The 24888-nt window shown below is 46.3% G+C and overlaps 1 protein-coding gene across 6 annotated transcripts in view; it reads right to left on the reverse strand.

Annotated features, from left to right (window-relative positions):
• The window catches only part of GALNT14 (polypeptide N-acetylgalactosaminyltransferase 14), a 228590-nt gene that overhangs the window by 152812 nt on the left and 50890 nt on the right, over positions 1–24888 (reverse strand). Inside the window, exon 2 of one of the 6 annotated variants that reach the window (XM_025354780.1) lies at positions 16206–16338. The exons of the other annotated variants lie outside the window; for them this stretch is intronic. Coding sequence (XP_025210565.1) covers positions 16206–16229 — 24 coding nt within the window. The 5' untranslated portion in view covers positions 16230–16338. The remainder of the gene's footprint in view (positions 1–16205; positions 16339–24888) is intronic. 6 annotated transcript variants of the gene reach the window in all.

The following is a 24888-nucleotide window of genomic DNA, read 5'->3' on the forward strand; positions in this document are numbered from 1 at the left end:
TCACACTGTCTTCCAAAATGGTTGAACTAATTTACACTCCCACCAACAGTGTAAAGTGTTCCTATTTCTCCACATCCTCTCCAGCATCTGTTGTTTCATGACTTTTTAATGATTGCCATTCTAACTGGAATGAGATGCTATCTCATGGTGGTTTTGATTTGCATTTCTCTAATGACCAGTGATGATGAGCTTTTTTTCACGTGTCTGTTGGCCACATAAATGTCTTCTTTTGAGAAGTGTCTGTTCATGTCCTTCACCCACTTTTTGATGGGGTTGTTTGGTTTCACTCTTGTAAATTTGCTTACGTTCCTTGTAGATTCTCGATATTAGACCTTTGTCAGATAGATAGATTGAAAAAATTTTCTCCCATTCTGTAGGATGCCTGTTCACTCTGATGATAGTTTCTTTTGCTGTGCAGAAGCTCTTTAGTTCGATTAGATCCCATTTGTTAATTTTGGCTTTTGTTGCAATTGCTTTTGGTGTTTTAGTCATGAAGTCTTTGCCCATGCCTATGTCCTGAATGGTATTGCCTAGATTTTCTTCTAGGGTTTTTATGGTTTTGGGTTTTATGTTTTAAACATAAAACCCAAAACCATCTTGAGTTAATTTTTGTATAAGGTGTAAGGAAAGGATCCAGTTTCTGTTTTCTATATATGGCTAGCCAGTTTTCCCAGCACCATTTATCAAATAGGGAATCCTTTCCCCATTGCTTGTTTTTGTCAGGTTTGTCAAAGATCAGATGGTTGTGGATGCCTGGTGTTATTTATGTGGCCTCTATTCTGTTCCATTGGTCTATATATTGTTTTGGTACCAGTACCATGCTATTTTGGTTACTGTAACCTTGTAGTATAGTTTGAAGTCAGGTAGTGTGATACCTCTAGCTTTGTTCTTTTTGTTTAGGATTGATTTGGCTATATGGGCTCTTTTTTGGTTCCGTATGAAATTTAAAGTAGTTTTTTCTAATTCTGTGAAGAAAATCAATAATAGCTTGATGGGAATTGCATTGAATCTATAAATTACTTTGGGCAGTATCGCCATTTTCACAATATTGATTCTTCCTATCCATGAGCATGGAAAGTTTTTCCATTTGTTTGTGTCCTCTTATTTCCTTGAGCAGTGGTTTGTAGTTCTCCTAGAAGAGGTCCTTAATGTCCCTTGTAAGTTGTATTCTGAGGTATTTTATTCTCTTTGTAACAATTCTGAGTGGGAGTTCACTCACGATTTGGCTCTCTGCTTGTCTATTATTCGTGTAAGTTTCAATAAATTCTTGAAAATTAATTGCATTTCTTCCTGGTAGTACGGAGGTATAATTTTGCCTGGATGGAAAAGATTTGAGAAGACAGCACTGCAGAGGGGACTTCCAATTGAGGATTTCATTTTGATTTCATCCTGTTGGGCAAAGAGTTTGCTTTTACAGATTGCAAAGAAGGAGAGACAGCAAGGCTCATGGCCGGCTCCATGAGCATGCAGAGTAGACATCACATCTAGACTGGTGGCTATTGGCTCTCTCTCCCAGACAAACTGCTGCAAACGCTTGATTTGAGTAGGGATAGAGACTGAAATTCAACTGGGTATAAATCTGCTGTTGTGTTCCTCCTGTGTGCAGGGACACAACTTAAATGTAAAAGAATGTCTCTGCCCACGCAGCTGTCACTGGCTCCCAGGAAAGTCCAGTCACAGGCACAAAACAGAGGAGAATAATATAAGATGGTAAATTTTTAAAATATTAGATCTAGAAACTGACTTCCAGTCAACTACCCCAGTGCTTTCCAGACCTCCCTCAGAGGCCTGGAGTCTATGGTTGTGTTGTCCCAAACCCTGTTCCCAAAAACCAAAGGAACTCCACTTTTACCCAGTTCATATCTGGGGACTAAATTTAACTCAAGGGATTCCACTGGAGGAAACATTTGAAAATGAACATCTATTGTAATTCTCTTAGATTATTCAATTTATAGAATACCCAAGACTGGATGTTCACAGGCCAAAATATATGACATAAATATATCACTGATTTTTGGCTGGGCTGGCAGAAGTGAGATCATCCTATTGGATCTCACCAGACACAAGTGCACCTGGAGAGAGACACCAGCAGTCATAGCTCACCATCCGAACACTACTACGTGATGTCGCTTCTCAGAAATGGCTCTGCTCTCAATAAATGCAATAGGGGAAGGTGAGGGAGACTGGGGAAGAAGAAATAAGTATATTTTAAAACTACATAGCCAGGTCTTCTCCTGGGAATAACTTTCCCATTGTCTGTATTGCTCTCCAGAATAAACAAAGATAAGAAGGGAAAGAGTAGTAAAAAAACTCTTCACACATTTAAAGTGATTTGTCTCCTCCCTCCTTGCCGGCAGATGAAGCACTCACACTTTCAGGCTGGCTGAGCTTCTCCTCGGGTGATGAAAAGTGGGGGAGATGGAGGAGTGGCTGGAAGCAGGCCCGAAACTGGTCTCTCCTCTCCAGATCAGCCCAGAAGACCTCCCAGCTCTGTTCACCCACATAATATACAGCCCAGATATCCATCTTGGTCCTGTATTGTCTACTCTCTGGTTTTATTATTTTAAACATTATGTGGATGCTTGAGGTCTCCAGAGCCCTGAGGGCAGAGGTGATGTCTGATGTTTCACACTCTTGCTTCAAGCCTCCCACTTCCTCACTCCTGCTCTACTGAGGGCTGAGATGAGGGTGAGAAAAGCACTCCTGTGGGTCTGTCCCAGTCCCTCCACTGATGGAACAGTGATGTGAACTTGGACAAGTCAGTAGCGCTCTCAGAGATCCATTTTCTGCATCAGAAAAATGAGGAGAATACTTTTCAGGAAAGTGGTAAGAATTAAGGCAAATTAAATGCTACAGGTACAGTGTGCAGCTTGGTGCCTGGTAAAGATGAGCAGACAAGATGATGAGCAGATGGCATCGTGCTGAGGAAGGGAGTCAGGGCCAGCAAGAGGCCAAAAGGAGGGCCTTGGAATGGGCGGATGCTGCTGCACACCTTCCTGCCCGGTCAACTTGATGACGGTACGGCAGGGCCTCAGATTTGCAGACGGTACTGAAAAAGTTATGTGTGACTTGAAGCACTATGGAAAGCATCACATTCAAATCGTGCTGGGGAGCCTCTGACCTTGAGGCAGACCATAACCAACCCTCCTACAAATCCCTCCTGCTGGGTGTTCGAGGAGAATGAAGAGCCCGGCAGAAGTCAAGAGGCACACCTGGGTTTGAGTTCCAGCTCGGAATATATTCATGCCTTGTGACTTACCTAAGTATCCCCCAGAGACCATTCAAAAACTTAATCCATGGGAGGACAGTAGGGCACAGTAACAAGAGTACAAGCCTTCAAGTCAGGATTCCACTCCCTGCCCCACCCTCTTCCTAGCTGTGTGACCTAGAGCAAGTGACTCAACTTCTCTGATTCTTACTTGATTCTTACCTTACCTTGCCTGCAGGGTTGGTATGTGGGAGAGATGAGATCACAGTTGTAGGTGCCTAGAGGAGGAGGCACACACGGCAGGGCCCTTTTTCATGGCTCTGTTGCCCCTTTCCATCCCATGGAGGTTCCATTCTGCATGTGTCTGCTGTTCTATGCTTTGCATTGGCTCCTCAACTGAGCTGGTTTTAGGCGCCCCCAGGGGCCAGGGCATTTCCCTTAAGGGAGACCGTTGAAGAATTCCTAGCAGCCTCCCAGTTGTAGAGCACCCAGGTGCCTGTCAGAAGCCAGAGGAGCAAGGCTGGGCCTCGACAGGGCCGTTACTCATCAGCTCTGCTGGAGACTCCAGTAGCTGTGAAAGGGCGTGGGGGGGGGGGGGGGGGGGGCGGTGGTGTCCAGTTATCTTTAAGGGTCTGGATTTGCTCGTGAAAAAGAAACAAGGGGCTTATTTATGTCACTCAGGCCGAGCGAGCAGGGAAGACTTTAATGAGCACTCTTCCCTCAGAAATGCTGACAGGAGTTGGACATGAAGTACATCTCGGCCAGAACATCATCATCCCCGGGATCCCAGTGGAAAGATAAACCCAGCTGCAAATATTGGTTTCTGTGAAGAGCCGGAGCACAGAGCAGGCAGCCCCCAGGGCTCAGCTGCAAGTGCACAGAGATGCCTGCCCGGGCCACCACTGCCACCACTAGGAGCCCCCCACCCCCAACCAAGGCCAGCCTGCCCCCACAGTGCCACACAATGCCAGCCTCCTGAGCTGGGCTGCCCTCCAGAAATAGAAAGGAGAAATCTAGTCACATGGAAAGCTGCCCAGGCTGTGGAAAATGCAATTTCCAGACCCAGCCAAGCTGGGACAGGGGCAGGCTGCTGCACACCCACCTACCTCACCCCGACATGGCCCAGGGGCCTGGACATCAGCCTTTCCCTACCCTCTGTAACACCAGTGACACAGTGGGACCAGGACAGCCTTCCTCAGCCAAAAGTCTCCTTTTCCTTCCCCCAGCAGTCTTGGCACCATCCTTCCTCGGTGACTATCGTATCTGCCCTGCCATTACCTCCCACCAGCCCCGGGCCCTCTCACCCCATCACCCAGCCTCCCTGGCCTTAGTCCCCTTATTTGACACATAGGCAAGGGCAGGGGGCCTACCGGGAGATTGCCATCGTCAGTCTCAGTGCTCCGTGCTGCAGAGAGGAATGGCTGTAGGCACCTCTGAACTTCCAGCCATGCAGCGAGCCCAGGAGCAAGGGATCCATGTCCTCACGGGGCCAAAGAGAAGATGAGAGCCCCTAGAGAAGCCCTGAGAGTGTGGGAATGCCGTGCTGAGTGCAGAGGCACAGGGGTCACCAAGACACTCAGGCTGTCTTCACGACATCCCCAGACTTTGCAGACTTTGAGCATCCTCTTCTGAGCCGGTTTTGTGCGGGCAGAGGTGCACTCGCTCAGAAAAGTACGGTCTGCTTAGGGCATCAGGTCTGCTGTAAAACAGGGTCCCTGGCTCTGCCCATGGTAGCTCTGTGACTGAGGTGGCTTTCCATGCCTCAGTTTACCCAGTTTCAAAGACAGGAGAGCCTACCCCTCTAGCAGAGGGAGGACTTAAGAGTTGGAGCCAACTTGCACAGCAAAAAGTAAACCTTTGTCACTTCCATACAGTGCTCTGCTTTGACCACTATCAGCTCACTTAATTTTCATTGAAATGTTATAAAATGGGCATGTCTCACCCCATTTTCCAGACAAGGATTAAGGCTCAGAAGTGCTCAGGGACTTATGTCACTCAGTGGCTAAGGTGAGTCAGGTAGTCTGGGCATGCACACTGTTACTCTTCCTGTGACCTACAATCTCGGGGAGGAGCAGGCAGGAAGGCTGCGGACACAGGCCCCTGATTCTGGAACCTGCTTTTCCTTCCTGTGGGCCTTGACTCTCCTTCTCTGTACCTGAAACAAAGTTCAGGAGCCTCCCCTTCCTCCTGCCTCAAGACTGATTCTTTTCCTTTCCCCAAGCTCTGCCCAGAAAGGGATTCCAAGTCCACTCCCCAAACTGGAAACTGGTCAGAACCCTGGAGCCCAGACCAGCAGGCCCCCATGTTCCAGTTGCTTCTGAGAGAAGGCAAAGGCTGTACACTAAAAAAAAAAAAAAAAGGCCATAATTGGCCAGGCGTGATGGCTCACGCCTGTAATCCCAGCACTTTAGGAGGCCAAGGTAGGTGGATCACTTAGGGCCAGGAGTTTGAGACCAGCCTGGCCAACATGGTGGAATCCCGTCTCTACTAAAAATACAAAAATTAGCCGTGTGGGGTGGTACATGCCTGTAATCCCAGCTACTCGGGAGGCTGAGGCACCAGAATAGCTTGAACCCAGCAGGAGAAGGTTGCAATGAGCCCAGATTGCACCGCTGCACTCCAGAGATCATGCCACTCTACTGTAGCCTGGGTGACAAAGCAAGACTCCGTCTCAAAAAAAAAAAAAAAAAAAGAAAGAAAGAAAGGTCCATAACTAATAGCAAATGCACTTTGCATACTGCAGAGCTACTCCTGTTCTACCTCCCCCTGCAAAGAAGCCACACTAGAGACAGTTCTGGGACAACGTTTCTGAACTCAGCGGCTTACCACTGCCCCCAGCAGACAGGGCAACAATGGGGCCCCTAGGTTAAGGTGAGGCTAGAGGACGAATAATAAAGCAGAAACAAAACAAACGTCCCTCAGCTGATGCATGGGTAAACAAAGGCAACATATCCATACAATGGAATATTGTTTGCTAATAAAAAGGAACAAAGTACTGGCACATGCTACGGCATAGACCAACCTTGAGAACATCATGGTAAATGAAAGAGGCCAGCCAAGAGGCCATGTATTCTATGATTCTATTTATATGAAATGTCCAGAATAGGCAAATGAGTGGAGACAGAAAGCAGATTAGTGGTCACCTGGAGCTGAGTGGGGCATGGGAATTGAATGCTAATGGTATAGGGTTTCTTTTGGAGGTCAAAGATGTTCTAAAATTAGATTATGGTGCTGTTGTATAACCCTGAGAATACACTAAAACCATTGATCTTTACTTGTCATATGGGTAGATGGTATGGTATGTAGATTACATCTCAAAAAAGCTATTCTAAAAAATAAAAAGATGGGATTGCCACCTTTATCTTCCTTCTATAGAGAGGGACGGGGAGGAGGCCAAGATCTCAGAAACAGCATTAAACATTCTTGTTATTTACCACAAGGCCAGTTAAGGAAGGTGACATTCTGTGTTTGTGAGAGTGTACTTGTCTACACAAAGGTTAGACAGTCTGAATCTGCCCTCTAATCACCGTATTTATCATTTATTGCATCCCTGTTATGTAGTAAGCACTTTGCTTATATTCCCTCAGTTCTTCTTCACAATAGCCCTATGAAGGAAACACTGTTATAATTCCCATTTTACAAATGAAGAAATGGAGTCTCTGAGAGGTTGAATGTGATACCTTACCCCAGGATGGGCAGACCCTGAGTGCCGGCGCTGGGATTTAAGCACACACAGTGTGCTTAAATGAAGGCCCCAGGAGCCTTCATTTATGGCAAGCCAGGATCACAACCTCCCTGGAGCAGCAGGGCCTGAGCTTCCTGGAGGCTTGACACCCAAAAGTAAAAGCTGAACTCGCAACAGGAAGATGTCTTTTTCTTCCCGAGAGGCCTTGGGCAACAATGAGATGGATTTCCTTTTAAACGACTGTCCACTGTTGTGTGTGATAGCTCTTTGGTTTTATCTAATCCTGCTCAGTTCACGTTACTGCTGTCATTTGTCTCCTCCATCCCGATGGGGTGATGAACTGTCAGGCTCAGTGAGAAGCAGGCACTGAGACAGGAAGGAAAGAAATGCATCAAAGCTGGCCTGGACCAAGAGAAGAGGAGGAGGATGGCTTCATCAACCAGGGGCAAAGTTGCAATCCTTCCTGCGTCCGCTTACCCCACCCTCCGAGTCCCACAAAGCATCTTCCAAGTACCTCTGGGAGAAAAGAGAAGAGGCCAGAAGCCACCACTGGAGTGATGTCCCAGGAAGCTCACCACCCCATGGCAGGGCATACAGCAGGATCCCTCAACCAAGGACTTCTTCCCAGGTTGACCACGGGCTATTCCGCCATCCACTCGTTCACAAAGTACCTTCCTAAATTCAATCAGGACCTGGCACTCACCCAGCTTCCCAAAAGGAGCCCATAAGCATAAGGGATCAGTTTGGGTATTAGAAAGGGGACCACTTAGGTCCCATTGTTCCTCTGGAAGAAACCTAGATATTGCCACACTATCTGGGTCTTGCCCAGGCTGTCTTGTCCTCAGGAACAGAGATGCTGAGAGACCGCTGGGTGTGCCCCTCACCTGAACGCCACCTCCCTCTGAAACCTGCCCATTTTACAAGCTTGCAGTTAGGCTCCCCAAACCCTGTGACTCATCCATTTTCTACCAGCCTGAAAAGTGCTCGGCAGCAATTTATCAGCATGCCCAAGGGGAGGCAGCTGACAGCCAGGAGCCAGCGCAGCTGAAACAAACAAGGGCAATACTGTGAACCGCATTTCCAATTTTAATGCAAAATCTTGCCTCCTGAAGTCTGAATTTTTTTTCAGGTTCACCCAAATTCCAGCGTGTAGTCAGTCACATGCCCAAATCATTGCGTTGGTGGGATGATCCAAAATCCTTTGTCCAATTGCAAAATGGAAAATTTGGAAGTTTGAGTAATTTGATGTTTAAAGGATGCAGAGAGACTGGCCCTACCCAGGGACAGGCACTGTGCTTGCAGGAGCAGTAAGTGCTGTCTGGTCTCTATTAGCAAACAGGGACCAGGGCCTCCTCAGGCTTGGAGAAAATGAAAGTAGAACCAGGGTCATGGAATTGTAGATTACATGGGATCATTCTAAGTGAAGTAATTCAGGAATGGAAAACCAAATATCATATGTTCTCACTCATAAATGGGAGCTAAGCTATGAGGATGCAAAGGCAGAAGAATGACACAATGGACTTTGGGGACTCGGGGAAAGACCGGGAAGAGGGGAAGGGATAAAAGACTACAAATTGGGTTCAGTGTATACTGCTTGGGTGATGGGTGCACCAACAACTCACAAGTCACCACTAAAGAACTTATTCATGTAACCAGATACCACCAGTTCCCCCAAAACTTATGGAAATAAAAAAATTTTTTTTAAAAAGAAAGTAGAACAAGGGTCAACCAAGAATGTGCCCAATATGAGTCTGAGTTCCTCCTGGACTTGACCTTTTCCAGCTCTTTTTTGAACAAAGTCCAGAGGACATCAGAGCATCCAGAGGATAATGGAGAGCCAGTGACTTTGAGGAGAGCAATTAGGAGCTGAAATCAACGGTGGACGGAAAAGCTTCATTCAGAAACTGGTGTCAAGTAACATCAGCTCCAACTGTCCCAGCCCCTTTCCCTGCCCACCTAGACAGAGAGGGCTCCACACAGCCAGACCCAAAGTGGTGGAGGCACTGTGAGTTCTGTCACTGCGTGTCCTGGGCCTACCTCTCCTGCCTTGCCTGATGGCCTGGCTCACCTGGTCCCAGGAATCTGCTCCCCTGTCTCTAAGTTGCTCTGCGGCTCCTCCTTCTCATCTGAGCCTCCCTTCCTCTGACCACCCCCTGCCTTTGGATTCTGACAGCTCTCTGTTCCTTCAGACCCAACAGTGGGTTTCTGGGCTCTGGGGCGGGATGGACTGCAGAGTTTATAAGGCTGAGTGCAAAATGAAAATGCAGGCTTCTTGCTCAAAAGTCATTAAGAATTTCAAGACAGCAACAACAGAGCATGAAACCAAGAGCAGGCCCCCGTGCAAATGAGCAGACACACACCCAGAAAGCAGCCTGGAGATGCTGACTTAGCAACCACCAGTGGAGATGGTGTCCAGGAGACAGTGAGGCTGCAGGGTGGGGGCCGCTCACATGTGGGAGAAAGGAGAAGAGGGGATGGGGAGGAATCAGAAAGGGAGATGTGCTAGAGACACATGGAAGAACATGGAGAACCCAGAGCAAAAAGGAGCATTTCAAGATGGAAGGGCTGGAGGCATGATCTTCCCTCTGCTGTGGGGTACAGAGGTGGAGGGCAAGGGCAGAAGGAGCTTGGTTGTCTTCCTGGCGTCCAGTCAACTTCCTCCACTGTGTGTATGTCCCCTCTATCTCTCTCTCTCTCTCTCTCTCTCTCACACACACACACACACACATATGCACACATGCAGAGATACACAGGTCAAAATTTTTCTCCCTCTTACTCTCTTTTTTTGCTTTTGTTCCCTCATTGCTTTCTTCCTCTCTTTCATTCGCACCTTCGCCTGACCTCTCCTCTCTTTCATCCTCTTTCTGCCCTATGTCTTTCCTTCTCTCATTTCCTTTCCATTTCACAGCCCCTTACTGCGTTTTGCTTGGAAAATTCTGCGTTCCTTTGCCTTTCTCTTACTGGACTTACTGCCTTACAATCTGGAACTCCTGGAGCTGAAGGAGCCCTAGAGGATAACTAAGTCCAATTCCAAATGTGACATAGGCATCTCTCCTACAGGATCCCTCATTTCAGTGGACAGGGACAAAGTGACTTCCCTCAAAGCCTTCTAGACAGGAGGTAAGAGACGAGAGCTGTGCAGACTAGGCCACCAAGCAGAGATGTGCCAGATAAGGGTGGCTCAGTCCAAAAGGACTCCTACCTCAGTGCTCCTTCTGTGACATGTGACGTCTCTGCCTTGCTCTGGGCTTGCTGATAGTCTACTTGTGCCTTCTTTGAGCCCTATATTTTTTACACATAATAATAAATTGGTTTTTGCTCTTAAACAGTTGAGTGTTAGATGCACGGAAGATGTCAACAGGCAAAGAAGCGAAGTTCAGGGGGAAATACTAGGAGCTTCAGGGCACAGGCAATCTTTACAGGGAGAATTCCTCCCCGGACTGCTTGAGTGATGGCAGCAATTGGTCACCTGGGATAGTATGTAAAGGCTTCCAATCTGGAATCAAACCACCCCCAGCTCCAACACTAACCAGCTGCATGATCTTGAGCAAGATATGCAGGGTCAGTGCTCCAGGGTCCTCGTCTACAAAGTGGGAATATGATGAATAGGGACTCACTCTATGGGATTTTTGTGAGGTTTGGATAATAGAAACAACTTTGCCCTATGCCTGGCATATGATATGCACTCAAAACATGTTACTTATAAACATGGGACTTAAATATAAATATTTGTTGCATGTTGACTATATGCAGATATTGTTCTAGACATGGGAAATAGAGTAGTCAAAAAAACAAAGATTTTGCCCTTGTGGAGCTTGCATTCTAGTGGAAGAGAAGGACATATCAGTCAATAAATTATCTCTACTATGATGAAAAATCAATTTGGGGAATAAAGAGGAAGGGGGAGCAGCATTTGGGGAAGGATGCAAGGGAAGGCTCCTCTAAATAGGGTAATCATGCAGCTTCCCAGAGGGAAAACAACTGCAAAGGCCCGAGACATGCTGTGTAAAGTTTAAGGACCAGCTAGGGGCCGGCGGGACTGGGGCAGGAAAGTGAAAGAGAGAAGAAAGGAGATGAAGTCGGGGTGGCAGGGAAGGAGGTGCCAGCTCATATGTGGCTTTGGAGTCCTTGATGAGGACTGTACATTTTATTCTAAGTGTGGCAAACAGCCACTAGAGGGTTGTGACTTGGGGTTTGACTTGGATTCGCATTTTCAAATACCATTAGCCTGTGTGGGCAAAAGACTAAAAGGACACCGTTACAGACTGCTGGATGGTCTAGGTGAGAGAAGATGGTGGCAGCTGTGCTAAGGGGAGGAGCAGAAGCCTCTCCTTCCATTATCACACAGGACCTCTGCCTTAGACCATGCTGGCTACTTGTCTACCTGCATATTTATTTGGGCCCTGAGTTCTCTGTGCATAGTAATAATTAAATGGGGTTTTACAACAGCTGCCTGTGAGTTGAGGACCTAGAAGAGGTAAATGTGGATGAGAAATGGCCCCAAGGTGCAGAGGAAGTAGGAAATAGAGGACTACAGCTCACTGCCCAGGAGAGGACACAGAGTGACGGGAGACGGCGCCAAGCAGGCAGTGCCAAGCAAAGCACACAGCCTACAGATCCAGCCCTGATGGGTCCAACTCTGAGCTGCCTGACCTTGGAGAAGTCGCTTGACATCCCAAGCTTTGGCTTCCTCATCTGTGAAATGGAGCTAACAAGGGGCAGCTGCTGTGAGTGCCTGTGACAGTCCATATGCAGAGCTGGGCACACAACAGGGGTTCGACAGCCCCTGTGCATCTTTGGGTTTTGTTTTTTTTTTTTGGCTTAAAACCACCACTGTTTTTTATTTCTCACATCTCTGGGTAAGCTTGGGATTCTGCTGACCTGGGCTGGGCGGGTTGATCCAGGCTGGGCTCACTCATGCTGTCTATGGGCAGCTTACAGGTCTGCCTGGGGCTAACTGGTTCAGGATGGTCTCAGCTGGGAAGTCTAGGCCCTGCTACACACGATCCTTCATCCTGCAGTAGCGGCTACTATACTTGTTCTTAGGCAGTGGTAGAGGTCTAAGAGGGAGACAGAGAGAAAAAAGAGAGAAGGAGGGGGAGAGAGAACACGCATGCAAGCCCTCTTGGAGCCCAGACTCAGAATTTTCTTATTATCACTTCTACAATATTCTATTGGCCGAAGTAAATCACAGCCAGCCCAGACTCAAGAGGTAGAGACACTGACTCTCTTGACTCAGACTGTGAAGGCTGTGGATACTGAGAAGAATAGGAAAACTGGGGCCATGCTGTCCTCAACCTATGGCAACAGGATCTAGGATGTAACTGTGGTTTTGCCCATGTATCTTAATATGGTTGGGATATTTGTCCCCTCCAAATCTCATGTTGAAATGTAATCCCCAGGGTTGGAGGTGGGGCCTGGTGGGAGGCGTTTAGGTCGTGGGAGCAGATCCCTCATGAATGGCTTGGTGCTGTCCCTGTGATAATGAGAGTGAGTTCTCGCTCTGAGTTCACATAAGATCTGGTTGTTTAAAAGCGTGTGGCACACCCTTCCTTCTCTTGCTCCTGCTCTGGCCATGTGAGATGCCTGCTTCCCCTTTGCCTTCTGCCATGATTGGAAGTTTCCTGAGGTCCTTGCCTGAAGTAGATACCAGCACCACGCTTCCTGTACAGCCTGCAGAACCTTGAGCCAATTAAACCTCTTTCCTTTATAAAGTGCCCAGTCTCAGGTATTCCTTCAGAGCAAAGCAAAAGCAAACTAGCACACATCTTTTATATGCAAATGTGTCTCATGCATCTTTGAGCCTCCACCCACCTAGAAGCTGCTCCTAAAACGTTTGTTGATTGATCTGGAAGCAATCAGAAACAATCTCTGCGTCCGGGAGATCGGCTTGAAAAGTGTTTCTTGAATGATGCAGAATGTGTGTCACAGCTGGATATGGCAGCATTTCCGAGAAATAGAGAGGCACGGCAGGGAGAGGCTCAGCTGGCCCGTGCCCAGCCCTGAGAGTGACAGCGTGTTTACAAGAGCTATTAGGGGCTGCTGCTCCTCTGTGCTCACAGGATGATTTACTCCACCAGGACTGCCCGGCTGCTGCTTTTCCTTTCACGGCCGAATTGATGACTGAATCACACATATTCAATTTCAATAACATGATTTCACTTCGAGGCAGGCAGGAAGTTCAAAGCCCACTGTCAGAAGACTCTTCCCCCACGCTGGGTTCTGCAACTCTGGCAAGTTCTACAGACACATTTGTGAGTGAGGGAAAGAAATCTCTCTAAAGCACCCCACAAACAACTCTGACAGCCCCAAGTCCCATAAGAGCAGGGGCTGCATCTGGTTGTCTGGCAGAGAATTCCCTGAGCACAGTGCCTGACACCTACTTTAATGAATACTTCTAGACTGAATGATTCGACCTATCCATCTACCTGGTCAGAAGCTGTCTTAACTCGAGCAGACACAGATCACCAGCAGACTTGGAAACCACTGTGTATAGATAACAGCTAGAAGAACTGGAGAAAAGAGTTGAGTAGGAAGGAGACCAGGACATGATGCTGCCCACAAATATTCAGTGAGTAGTCCTACTCAAGTCTCCTCCCATTTATTGAGTACCCACCATGCACCACACAATACAATCCTTCTAACAAGTCTTCAAAGTCTATTCTATGACTCATATTCTCTGCACGAAGAAACTAAGGCTCCGAGAAGTTCAGTGACTGGCCCAAGAGGACGTAGCCCTAAGTGCCAGGCAAGGATGCTACCCAATGTCTCATCCACAGCGCCATACTTCAGAACCCACTCTGCTCCTGTCTCCACTCCCGCTCTGAGACCACCATCCTCTAGAGATCCCTTTTCTGTGAAAAGCCTGTATCAATCAGCATACAGTGGCACGGCACAGGTCCTACAGAAATGGCCACTGGAGGATGAGGTCACCAACATTTCCATGGGGTAAGTCCCGTTTAATCCCTGTTGCAAATGCAAAAGAAGCACTAGATAGGGGTGTGTATACATACATATATTTTTACATGTACATATACATTTAGTGGCCTCAAGAAACTCAATCCATTTGAAAAAATTGGAAACTATGAATAATGCAATAATACTGTCTTATTGATTTAGACAGTAAATATCAAAGGTAGGAAATGATATGATTTGTCACCCAAACTGGAACACTTTTAAGAATAAAGAAAGGCACTGCTCTTGGACAACAGGTGTAAATTCATACTAGCCAAGATGAACCAGGACTTAAGATCACCATAGCTAGATGATCATAAGTCCCAAAGTGAGGGACGCTCAGCTTTCCATGCCTTATACAAGTGCTGAATTTTGTACAATACCACTCCATCCCTCATGACAACAGCACTGATTGTAGATGTTGTAGAGAAAGAGTAATGATTATTGTTGCTATTTATATTAGTATAGTAACAATCCTTGTAATAATTGCAGCTTCTGTTTATTACACTCTGCAGAAAATGTGCTATGCTATTACAAACATCACCTCATTTGTTTCTCACAGTGATAAGCAGTGGGCATTTTTAGACTCACTTTACAGACAACTAAAACAGGTACAAAGAGGTTAGGATAAATGACAACCCCAAGGTCACAGAAGTGAGTATTCCAGTGCAGGACAGTCTGATTTTAAAGGATCTCATCTTAATTACAAGCTACAGGTCTTCCCATTATTTCTTTCTACCTACATTCCTCAAGAAACTTATGAAATCTAATATACGCACCCATCTTTTACCATTCACAACTCAACTTCTATCATCTCCAGCAGTTTCCTTCTCTCCATTTTAACATCTGTCTCCCTCTTTAACTTCTGTCCTTTTCCCTTCAGTTACCTCAGGAAATATTTTATCCTCCCTCTAAATATTTCTTTCCCCATCTTCATTGCTGCTGCAAACCTCCAAAGATATTAGTCTTGTCTGATAAGTCTATGAGTCTCTTTATCAGGGCAAATGAAAGCTTAGGTTGCAAAATGAAATTTTAAATGATAAACAGCTTTATCACTCAATAATGACATTGAAAGTACCCAGAAGTCCCCTTTCAGAATCTCCAGAAATCTTCATTTACCTCCTTATCTTTCTTTAATTAAACCAACTTTTCCCTGACGACCAGGAAAATACACACATTTCTCACTCAATTCTATCACCTTTGGGTGTCATTCCTTAATTAGCAAGACAGCCACATCACTTCCCAGTTTCCATTGCGTGTGCATAGCTTTTCAGTTACAGTCTAGGTTAAAAGGCTATTCTGGGTTGGCTGAGGCACCTGATCAAGATTTATCATGTTGTGTCCACAGAGGAATGTATAGTAGGTTACAAAATGGAGTTGTGGAGCCTAGCTTAATGAAAGAGTGAGACCAGGCCAGGCCAAGAGGCTGGAGCAAGTTGGAAGAAAACAGCTCAAGTCAGAAGTTGAGGACATTGCTATGTGCCAGAGGTGAAAATGCAGGACAAAATGGAAAGAGGCAAAGGTGAACTTGAGAAGAGACTGGCTCCAGTGGAGACAGTGCTGGTTCTAAAAGGAGCAGGTTGGAAAATAGCCCAGGACCGATTATGTTCATTAGTCAATAGGGACAACAGCTGAAAAGTATCAGGCGTAAGCTACGGCAGGGAAAGTTCAGGCTCATTAGGAGGAGAAAACTTGAATGGTAATGATCCTTCTGGCCAACTTTCAAGTTTTAGCAAGGCTGTGAAAATGTTAATGAGGTTGGATAACATTAGACAATCATAAGTTCACCTGGTCAGGCCCCCGACCCCGTCTTAATGGGCCTCCCCCTTATCAAAGGAACACAGATTGATAAGAAAACCCTATTATTGTTTTAAAGGCTACCAGAAAATTGTCCTCAGAGTTAAAGCCAACTAAGTGGCTTATAGAATAAAGGATCTAAGCCTGAATTTTTCATCAAAGCAATCCTAGGTAGATTTGGCCTTCTAAAGGTTTCTCTTCCCACTCCCTGGAGCCAGATCAAATCAATCCCATTCACCCTGCGCTATGCCTGGCTGATGTGAGCTGTCTTGAGGCTAGCCCTACAGAAGTACCAGAACCAGGGGGCTCTCAGGCCCTGGGGCCACACCGCATGCTCAGGACAGTGCAAGGCAAACATTCAGAAGCTGGATTGCATGGTGAGACTACAGGCTGAAAAGCAGGCAAGCAGGCAAGCAGGCAGCATCCGAGAACAGCACAGGCACACAAGATGAAGGCAAGGGGCGAGATACAGGCCTGGGAGAACCCAGGCACAGGAGAGCAGAGCAAAGCAGGGTTTGGGGACCAGGAAAGCAAAGGACTACAAATTCAGTTCTGACTCACTGGACATGCCTCATCTTGGGCCATGGCTGTTCCATGCCTGGGAGGGAGAGCAGGGGAGCTACACTGGGGTGCTGAAATTGCATTCAGAATGAAATGGGTAGGCTCAGGGGTCAGCTGCAAAATATTTTCAATTCTAGAAAACATAAATATACGAAAATGCATATTACAATATTTGGCACAGGTGACCACACCTTCAGGCCACCAGCTTATTTGAACGCAGTGCCATTGCCCAGACTCCACATCAGTGTGGAAGTTGGATGGACAGGAAGGATTCTCTCCCAATTAGGAAGCCACACTTCTAGGGATGATGGCTTCTGGGTGAGGCTTCCATTCACTGGTTATATGGCAGACGCACCTGACAGCATCAGGACATACCCTGAGAATGACCCTGTTTGGAAGATGCACCTGAATGTGTGTTCACAGTTCTGAGCTAAGAAATCTGGGGGTGACCAACCCGGAGAGTCATTCCTTACCTAAGAGGAAGAGCTGAGCCCTCGGACTGTCTTGAGGAACTCGGGCTGTACACGTGACCAAGGCCCTGTGTTTGGGGTTAAATGAAGGCTGCCAGGTGGAGGTTGTTAAGGGAAGGGTGCTAAGTCAAAACGGTAGATGAACAGCATGCTTTTGGTAAGTGGTTGTGATTCTCCTGCCCAGCCTGCTGCCACCAGACCTCCCTGTAAGTTACCCCCCGTTAATAAAACCGTACGTCTTATGTGTTGGCTCTAGGTCTCTTCTTCAGCCTCTTGGACATGGTGTCACCCCTGTTGAGGTTAAAAGGGGTCTGGCACAACACTAACAAAGTGGCGGTATTAGATAAGAGCACCCCACGGGCTTCCTTAGTGAGGTACAGTCCCGCAACACAACACTGGTCCCCCATTCTGGGCAGAGGAGGCTCATGTAGCTCAGCCCCTACTGCAGCTACTCCCTCTGGTGGTCACTTCCCAGGCACTGGGCCCTCCTGCTGCTCCCAGGGAAGGCAAGAGCTGGACATTCAGGGAACTGCTCTGGCTTCCAGCAGTCCTGCATTTAGCCAGTTCCCTGCAACCTGGTCCCAAATAGGTTGGTTTAGGCAGGCATGAGCCCTGCAGGCATCAGGATGCCCACTCAAAGGGATGCAGTGAAACACATCAATGAAAACAGTGCATGGAGCAAAATCAGAGCTGACCAAAAAGAGTTTAAATGAAACAGGTCAAAGAAAAGCAGAATATGCAGTGAAAACATTAACTCAAGTGGGTCTGGCCACCTGAAAATTGGACTATGATACTCAGCACCTTAGGTAAGGATGAAAAACCAAACCAAACACATTATGCTGAATAATGGGGAGAATAAGGTTATCAGATAAACTATAGGACATTGGTTAAGTTTCTATTTTAGATATACGATGAATAATTTTTTAGTGTGTCCCAAATACCACAAGTCATACTAAACTTATTTGTTGTTTGGTTGAAATTTCAATTCAACTGGGTGTATTCTATTTTTATTTGCTAAATCTAACATCCCTGCTAGAACTAAGTGGTATCCATTCCATTGTCAGACTCTTAAGTGCAGCCCTGTACAAGTCCAGCAAAGGTCAGCTGTAAATGAGTAATAGTTAGATGTTTGTATATAGAGAACTGTTTTCTTTAAAAACAAATCACTGCTTTGCAGAGAGGAAGATGAAGAGAAGAAATTGTCTAAATTCAGGAATGACTTATTAAAGAAAACCCCCTGTCCTGGGAGTCTCAGATGACATGGTTTCTCATCCCAGGCTTTGTGACCTGTGCAAGTCACTTCATTTTTACATGAAAGAGTTAGTTTGAGGATAGAACTAGGAAATCACTGGGTTCTATTAAACCCTAATGTTATGATTCTATCCAGTTAGAACTATGTGAATGGGGGAAATGTATTTATGTTCTAGATCCTAGGAAAACAAAATTGGAAGACACCTGTTTCAGCTTGAAAGATGCAGATACTTAATTTTCTGGCAGATACAGAATATATGTGGCCACGTTCTAAGAAATGATGTCATGGGGCTAAGCCAGAAACATGCTCAGAAAGGATGGAGATAAAACCATAAACTCAAGATTGTTATTTGGCCTCAAGATGTAAGGGGTTCCTCCCAAATATTCTGAGGCTAATACGATGGAAGAGAAGCATGCCCCTCCCTAACACAGCCCTATCTAAGACGATATCTCATTCCAAACGCGTTGTTGCTGTGAGAATACTTTCCGAAAATAAAACCCAGTGGATCCTAGTGAAGAGAATCTTTTCAGATATGGTAAAGCTCAGTTAATCATGAATGATACTGATAAGGCCTTGTGAAGGTCACTCCAATAGCCGGCAGAAGTCAAGTATATGGATTCGTGGCAATAATGAAGACAAATATCAAGTTTGTCATTACAGCTATTTCTTCTCTACACATAACAAGAATGTTTTCCAAAGGAGACTGATTCAGTCTAAACTTGAAAATCATTTGGGAACTACAAAAGTTGAAAAGCTTACCTTTCTTTTCTAACATAAAAATAAGCAGGAAGGAAAGGGTAAAGACTGAGTTAACTCCAAAATATAATATTACAAGTGTTTTGGGTTGGACCTGCCTCAAACAGTCCAATTTATCTCAGCAAAAAACACATTTTTACACTTATAGCAAAAAATAGTTAAACATTCCAAAGTGCACATGCTTATTTTGTTGGGAAAATTATACACATTTGTTTGATTAGCTTTGGTAAATAAAATAACCAAGTCATCACTCAAGACTCAGACGTGGCTGCAAAATTGATTCAATGAAATGTCAAAATAAATCATAGCTTAAAAATGCATGGTATGTAACTTCTAAAAATGAAAACCACATCTATCTCTGTCAGAGTTGTGAAGACTGTGCCTTAAAATGATATCAAAAATGAATGCAGTTTTGAAGGAAAAATATTGATTTAATCGACTCTTCCTGACTAGTGATTCAAATCATGATTTGAATCAATTTGATTTTAATCGAGCCCACCCTATCCAAAAGTCATTTATACGTGCCTTTGGAGTGCAAGATGTTATTTTCAGCAGCCTATTTATCTTCCTAGTTATAGGATACTCAGACTGATATAAAAAGAGTGGTACTGTCTATGTCACATCAACAGGGCAGGGAGCAGAGGCTCCTACAAAGTTACCTAGTTGCAAATAATCCCAGTAAGGTCAACCACGCACCAACTATACGTAATAAGGGACTGACCAACAGTCTCAAGGATGCCAGGACCTGAAATCAGGCAGAGTCCTGGGACAGTCAGTGGACTGCAGACAGTCCCAGCAACAGGGAAGAAGAATGCTTCCTGACCTACAGATAACACACAAAAAGCAGGGCACTTGGCCTCAGGCAGGGGCCAAGGCAGCCTCAGGATCCAGAAAGCAGACAGAAAGGCCAAGTCTCTACAAACAGTTCAAGGGCAACTCTTGTCTCTTGCAGAACTCTGAGATGCGGGAGGTGAGGAACAAGGCTGGCCTCAATCACCGAGGCTATAATAGTCAGCAGGTCTCAGTCACAGATGGAGCTGAAAGCCAGAGATCAGGACAAGGCAGATGCTCGGAGAAAGCCAGCTTCTAGAACCAAAGGACTAGGGGGCTGACCCAAAACTGAAAACATGAATTAGGTACTCAGGGCAATCATGCAAGGGTTGATCGGGTGAACTAACTGTAACCTCTGCCTCTGCTGCCTGAGGGTATTATCTACCTCATAAAAAATTGTAAGTGTGTGGCATAAGTCTTGGCATATGGAAAGTGTTCAATGTTAGTTACTGATGATAATGATGATGATAAAAAGGAAGAAATAATAATAAAAAAGCAATCGACTGGGCACGGTGGCTCACACCTATAATCCCAGCACCTTGGGAGGCCAAGGCGGGTGGATCATGAGGTCAAGATCCACTGAGACCATCCTGGCCAACACGGTGAAACCTTGTCTCTACTAAAAAGACAAAAATTAGCTGGGCGTGGTGGCACATGCCTGTAGTTCCAGCTACTTGGGAGACTGAGGCAGGAGAATCACTTGAACCTGGGAGGCAGAGGTTGCAGTGAGCCGAGATCAGGCCACTGCACTCTAGCCTGGTGACAGAGCATGACTCCGTCTCAGAAAAAAGAAAAAGAAAAAGAAAAAAAAAGAAATCTACTACTATTAATAATAATAATAATAATGTAGTCTGCTAGGGTATCCAGTGGTCCAGTTTGCCCAGGATTGGAGGGCTTCCCAGGATATGGGGCATCCAGTGCTATCACTAGAAAGAGCCAGGCAAACTGGAATGCTTGACAATTCTGTCCCTGCCATGCACCCAGCCTGATCGACAGGGCATGGGTTGGGTCAGAACCTGCAGATGGCCGTAAGTGCCTTTAGCTGTGGGGATCAGGGAAGGGTGGAAGCAGGGAGCCAAGCACCACACCTTCTTGGAGGTATAACTGAGTTTGTTGTATGAGGATCATGGTCTGGCTTTTCCCTTCAAGGCACCTGGTGAAAGGAATGTAGTGAATCGATAATCATTAACGAGCTGTCTGGTCTAATCATTTTCTTCCATTAGTTCCAGTTAATAAGAAAACAGAACAAGGAGGGAGGAGGAGGAGGGTGAGGAAGCAGGATCTGGCCATGTCTGGGTTCACTGAGTTTCAGCTGATCTCAAAGGTTCCATCCTTCACCCAGTTTTAACCTCCAGCCTATGCCCCACTGCATGAGTCTGGCACAAGGCAAGCACTCAATCTATATGCACAGTATCCGAGAAAGCTGAGCGGTGGGGTTGGGATCAGATCTGCAGCCTCCTTGGACGTCTCTTTGTGGAAAGGTGTAGGTGCCCGGCTAGGAATCACTGTGACAAAGCCATGGTTCAGTGGGCAGGCACTGCTACCCTGTGCTAGGCAGCCCAAGGTCCAAGTCCTTCCCTATGTGTGATCTGAGGACAGGGCAGTTACACAACCTTGCACCTGCTCCCGCTCAGGCTGCTGCTGCTGAGTCCTAAAACAGCAAAAGCAAGAAGCCGGAGAAGTGCTGGTGAAAGGCTGGGTGGTTGGTGAGCTGCCAGGGATCCCGCAGTTTCCTCAGGGATTTGGGGGTGGATTTAGGAATATGATATCTAGAGGTTGCTTGTATATAGCCCAGTAGGGGAGAAAGAGCACTGGATTCAAAGTCAGAACCTGGATGTTTATCTCAGCTCAGCCACCCCACAAATGCAGCTCAGCTAACACATACTGAACAAGCATCAGGACTGGCCACTGTGTGGGATACTTCCTTCAATTTTATCCTTTTATCTTCAACACAATGCATTATTATCCCCCATTTTATTGATAAGGAAACGGTCTCAAAGAGGTGGAAACTGAGGCTAAGAGAGGTAAGCTGGTCAAGACAACATACTACATATACATGGTTCAGTGTGTTGGCTGAAGCTCGAAGAGGTGATGCTGGAATCTTGAAGACATGGGGCAGGACAGGGACTGGGAACATGTACTGAAGTGATGATGGCTGATTCAGGAAACAAAGGATCTCAAGGCCAGAGGAAAGCCTTTTTTGGACCAGGCAGCCAGCATGGCATGAACTCCAGTAAAGCACTGCAGTTCATGTGTCTAGCTCCAGATGTTTATAAAGCACTTCAGTGCCCTGAGCTGATACTCAGCTTGCCTGGGTCATGGAGTGGGGCTATATTCTTGGAAACACTGCTAATGGGAAGCATGGGTGCAAACATCTCAAACAAGACGAATAATAGGTTTCTCTGCTCCTTGGTAGCTGAGCAGCCTAATGCAAGTCATTTAACCTCCCTGAACCTCAATATCTTCATCTAACCTGGCTCACCCATAGCTGGTGTGAGAATTAAAGGTAATATGTGTGGCCGAGTGCAGTGGCTTCATGCCTGTAATCCCAGCACTTTGGGAGGCTGAGGCAGGTGGATTGCCTGAGGTCAGGAGTTCAAGACCAGCCTGGCCAACATGGTGAAACCCCATCTCTACTAAAAATACAAAAATTAGCCAGGCGTGGTGGCATGCACCTGTAATCCCAGCTACTCAGGAGGCTAAGGCAGGAGAATTGCTTGAACCTGGGAGGCAGAGGCTGCAGTGAGTGCCGAAATCGCACCATTGTACTCCAGCCAGGGTGACAGAGTGAGACTCCATCTTAAAAAAAAAAAAAAAAAAAAAAAAGTAACGGGTGTGGCATGCTTTGTACTGCATGGGATACAGTGTAGTACTCCATGCAGGGGAACATCATTCAAGCACATTTGCTAAGCTGCCAGGTAAAGCCAAATGAAAGCTATCTGACTCTTCCATTAGTGGCATTTAACCATGCCAGACTAATTTGTCTAACTAGAAATCTGACCCAAAATCTCCATGCCCCACTCCCTCATCTTCCAGGCATTCAGAAAGGCAGGCTTGGATCTCCTTGGCACATTTACTACCAGGGACATCAGGGCACCCCAGAGCTATCAGGTAATGAGAAGGGCCTCCAGAGAGAGGGAGGAGCTGGTACTAAAGCATGACCTTCCGGGCCTCAAAAAGATGCTCCCAAGAATGGCTGCAGAAGAGTTCAACTCCAAGTCAATGACAACAAGGGAAGGTTAATCACAGGAAGGCACTGGGCCACAGGGCAGAAGGCACATGGGGTAGGCAGGGAAGTCAGCTTCTGCTGCACCCTGGCCTGGGCACTGATGTGTTCCATGCCACAGCACCTGGGAAAACTCAGTCCCCTGACTTCCACCACCTCTATCACCCAGTCCCCTCTATCATCCCTGACTTCCACCACCTCTGTCTCCTCCGGTATCTCCCTCCACCCTCGCGGGCTCATGAGAAGTCTCTTCATTTCCTTTTGGTGCACTGCAGGGACCCCTCAGCTCCTCTGTGCTGTCTTGAACTGATGCCCAGTTATTTTCCACATGTGACACGTGCTCTGCCACCATCACCTCCTGTATGAGTCCGTTTTCATACTGCTATGAAGAAATACCTGACACTGGGTAATTTATAAAGAAAAGGGTTTGCTGGACTCACAGTTCCACATGGCTGGGGAGGCCTCACAATCATGGCAGAAGGCAAGGAGGAGCAAGGACAGGACTTATATGATGGCAGGCGAGAGAGTGTGTGCAGGGGAACTGCCCCTTATCATACCATCAGATCTCATGAGACTTATTCACTATCACAAGAACAGCACCGGAAAACCCGACCCCGTGATTCAATCACCTCCCACCAGGTCCCTCCTATGACATGTGGGGATTATGGGAGCTACAATTCAAGATGAGATTTGGGGGGGGACAAAGTCAAGCCATATCATTTCCCCACCCCGGCCATTAGGTCTTCACTACCTCCTAGGATCTCTGGACTTGGACCACACACTACTCTGGACTAAACCTTGGTTTTCAGGCACATAGAGCTGCTGGCACTCAACTCGCGGTTACCCTCTAAGAAGTCACTACCTTTAATTACACAAGTCAGCACAGGCACCCAGCCTTGGGACCGTCCTGCTGAGCAGGTCCCTGCAGTGCCTGGTCTCAGCCATGCTCCTCATCACCAGGCTGTATAGCTTATAGCTCCCTGGGCCCCTGACCTTTTCCTTTCCCTCCCGCTCCAGGCATTTCTACTGCAGAAGAATGTGACCTTGAGCAAGTAACTTCATCCCTGGATCTCGGTTTTCACAACCGTAAAGATAGAAGTCATATGAATGATATTAGCAGTTTTTCAACCTTTCAGTGTGAAAAAACCCCATGAAAGGGTATACTTTTACGTACATTAACTAAGAAAATGCATGAAGATAAAGAGGACCTGTGAACTTAGTAATATCTTCAAATAAATCTATATTTTATTTATTACAACCCCATCATTTGAAAAGTAGTACACATACGAGTGAGATTTATTATTTAGTCCTCCTGTACCTAAGGAATGATTGGTGCACTATGGACTCTTGGACCCAGGGTAATAATTCCACCACTCCCCCATGGGTTCATAGCCTGCAGATTGGCAAACAGCAGACTAGACAACCTCCAAGGGGTCATAAATTCAACAAAGACTTTCAAGGTCATAAATTCAACAAAGACTTACAAAGCACCTGCTAGGATGGATACATTCTAATTAGGGAGACAGATAAAATCCAAGAGAACAAATTTTAAACTAACCACTTAATTATGGTAACTGGTAAAAACCCAAGACCAATCTAAAAAATGAGGCACCATGGGGGAATGTGGCCTTTTAGACAGAATGGTAGAAGGCTTCTCTGGTTAGTAACATTTGACCATATGACCCAGAAGATGAAAAGGCATCAGCCATAAGAAAGGGATGGGTGGGGAGAAGAAGGCAAAAAGCATTCCAGGCAGAAGACACAACTTCACAAATGCTCTGAGAAGGGTGCCAGTGTGGGCTGTTGAAGGACATTTATGGGTGCGGATGAAGACATAGGGAGCAAATTATAGAAGGAAAAGTAGCAATTCTGTCTGGAAGTATTAAGTTTAGGAGTATACATGACCTCCAAGTGGGAATGTTGACACAACTGAATATAAGAGGAGGTTAAAATTCAGAGATAACTGTGCTAGAAATACACATTTAGAATTCAACAGAGAGAAGATATTCCAAATTCTGAAAAGTAAGGGGATCTACTGAGGGGAGGGCAGGGGACAGGAGGAGACAAAAGAGGAGAGGGGAAGGAGGGGAGGAAAGGGGAGAGGAGAGGAGAGGAGAGGAGAGGAGAGGAGAGGAGAGGAGAGGAAGG

This window comes from Theropithecus gelada, chromosome 13 (genome assembly GCF_003255815.1).
Source record: "Theropithecus gelada isolate Dixy chromosome 13, Tgel_1.0, whole genome shotgun sequence".
NCBI lineage: Eukaryota > Metazoa > Chordata > Mammalia > Primates > Cercopithecidae > Theropithecus > Theropithecus gelada.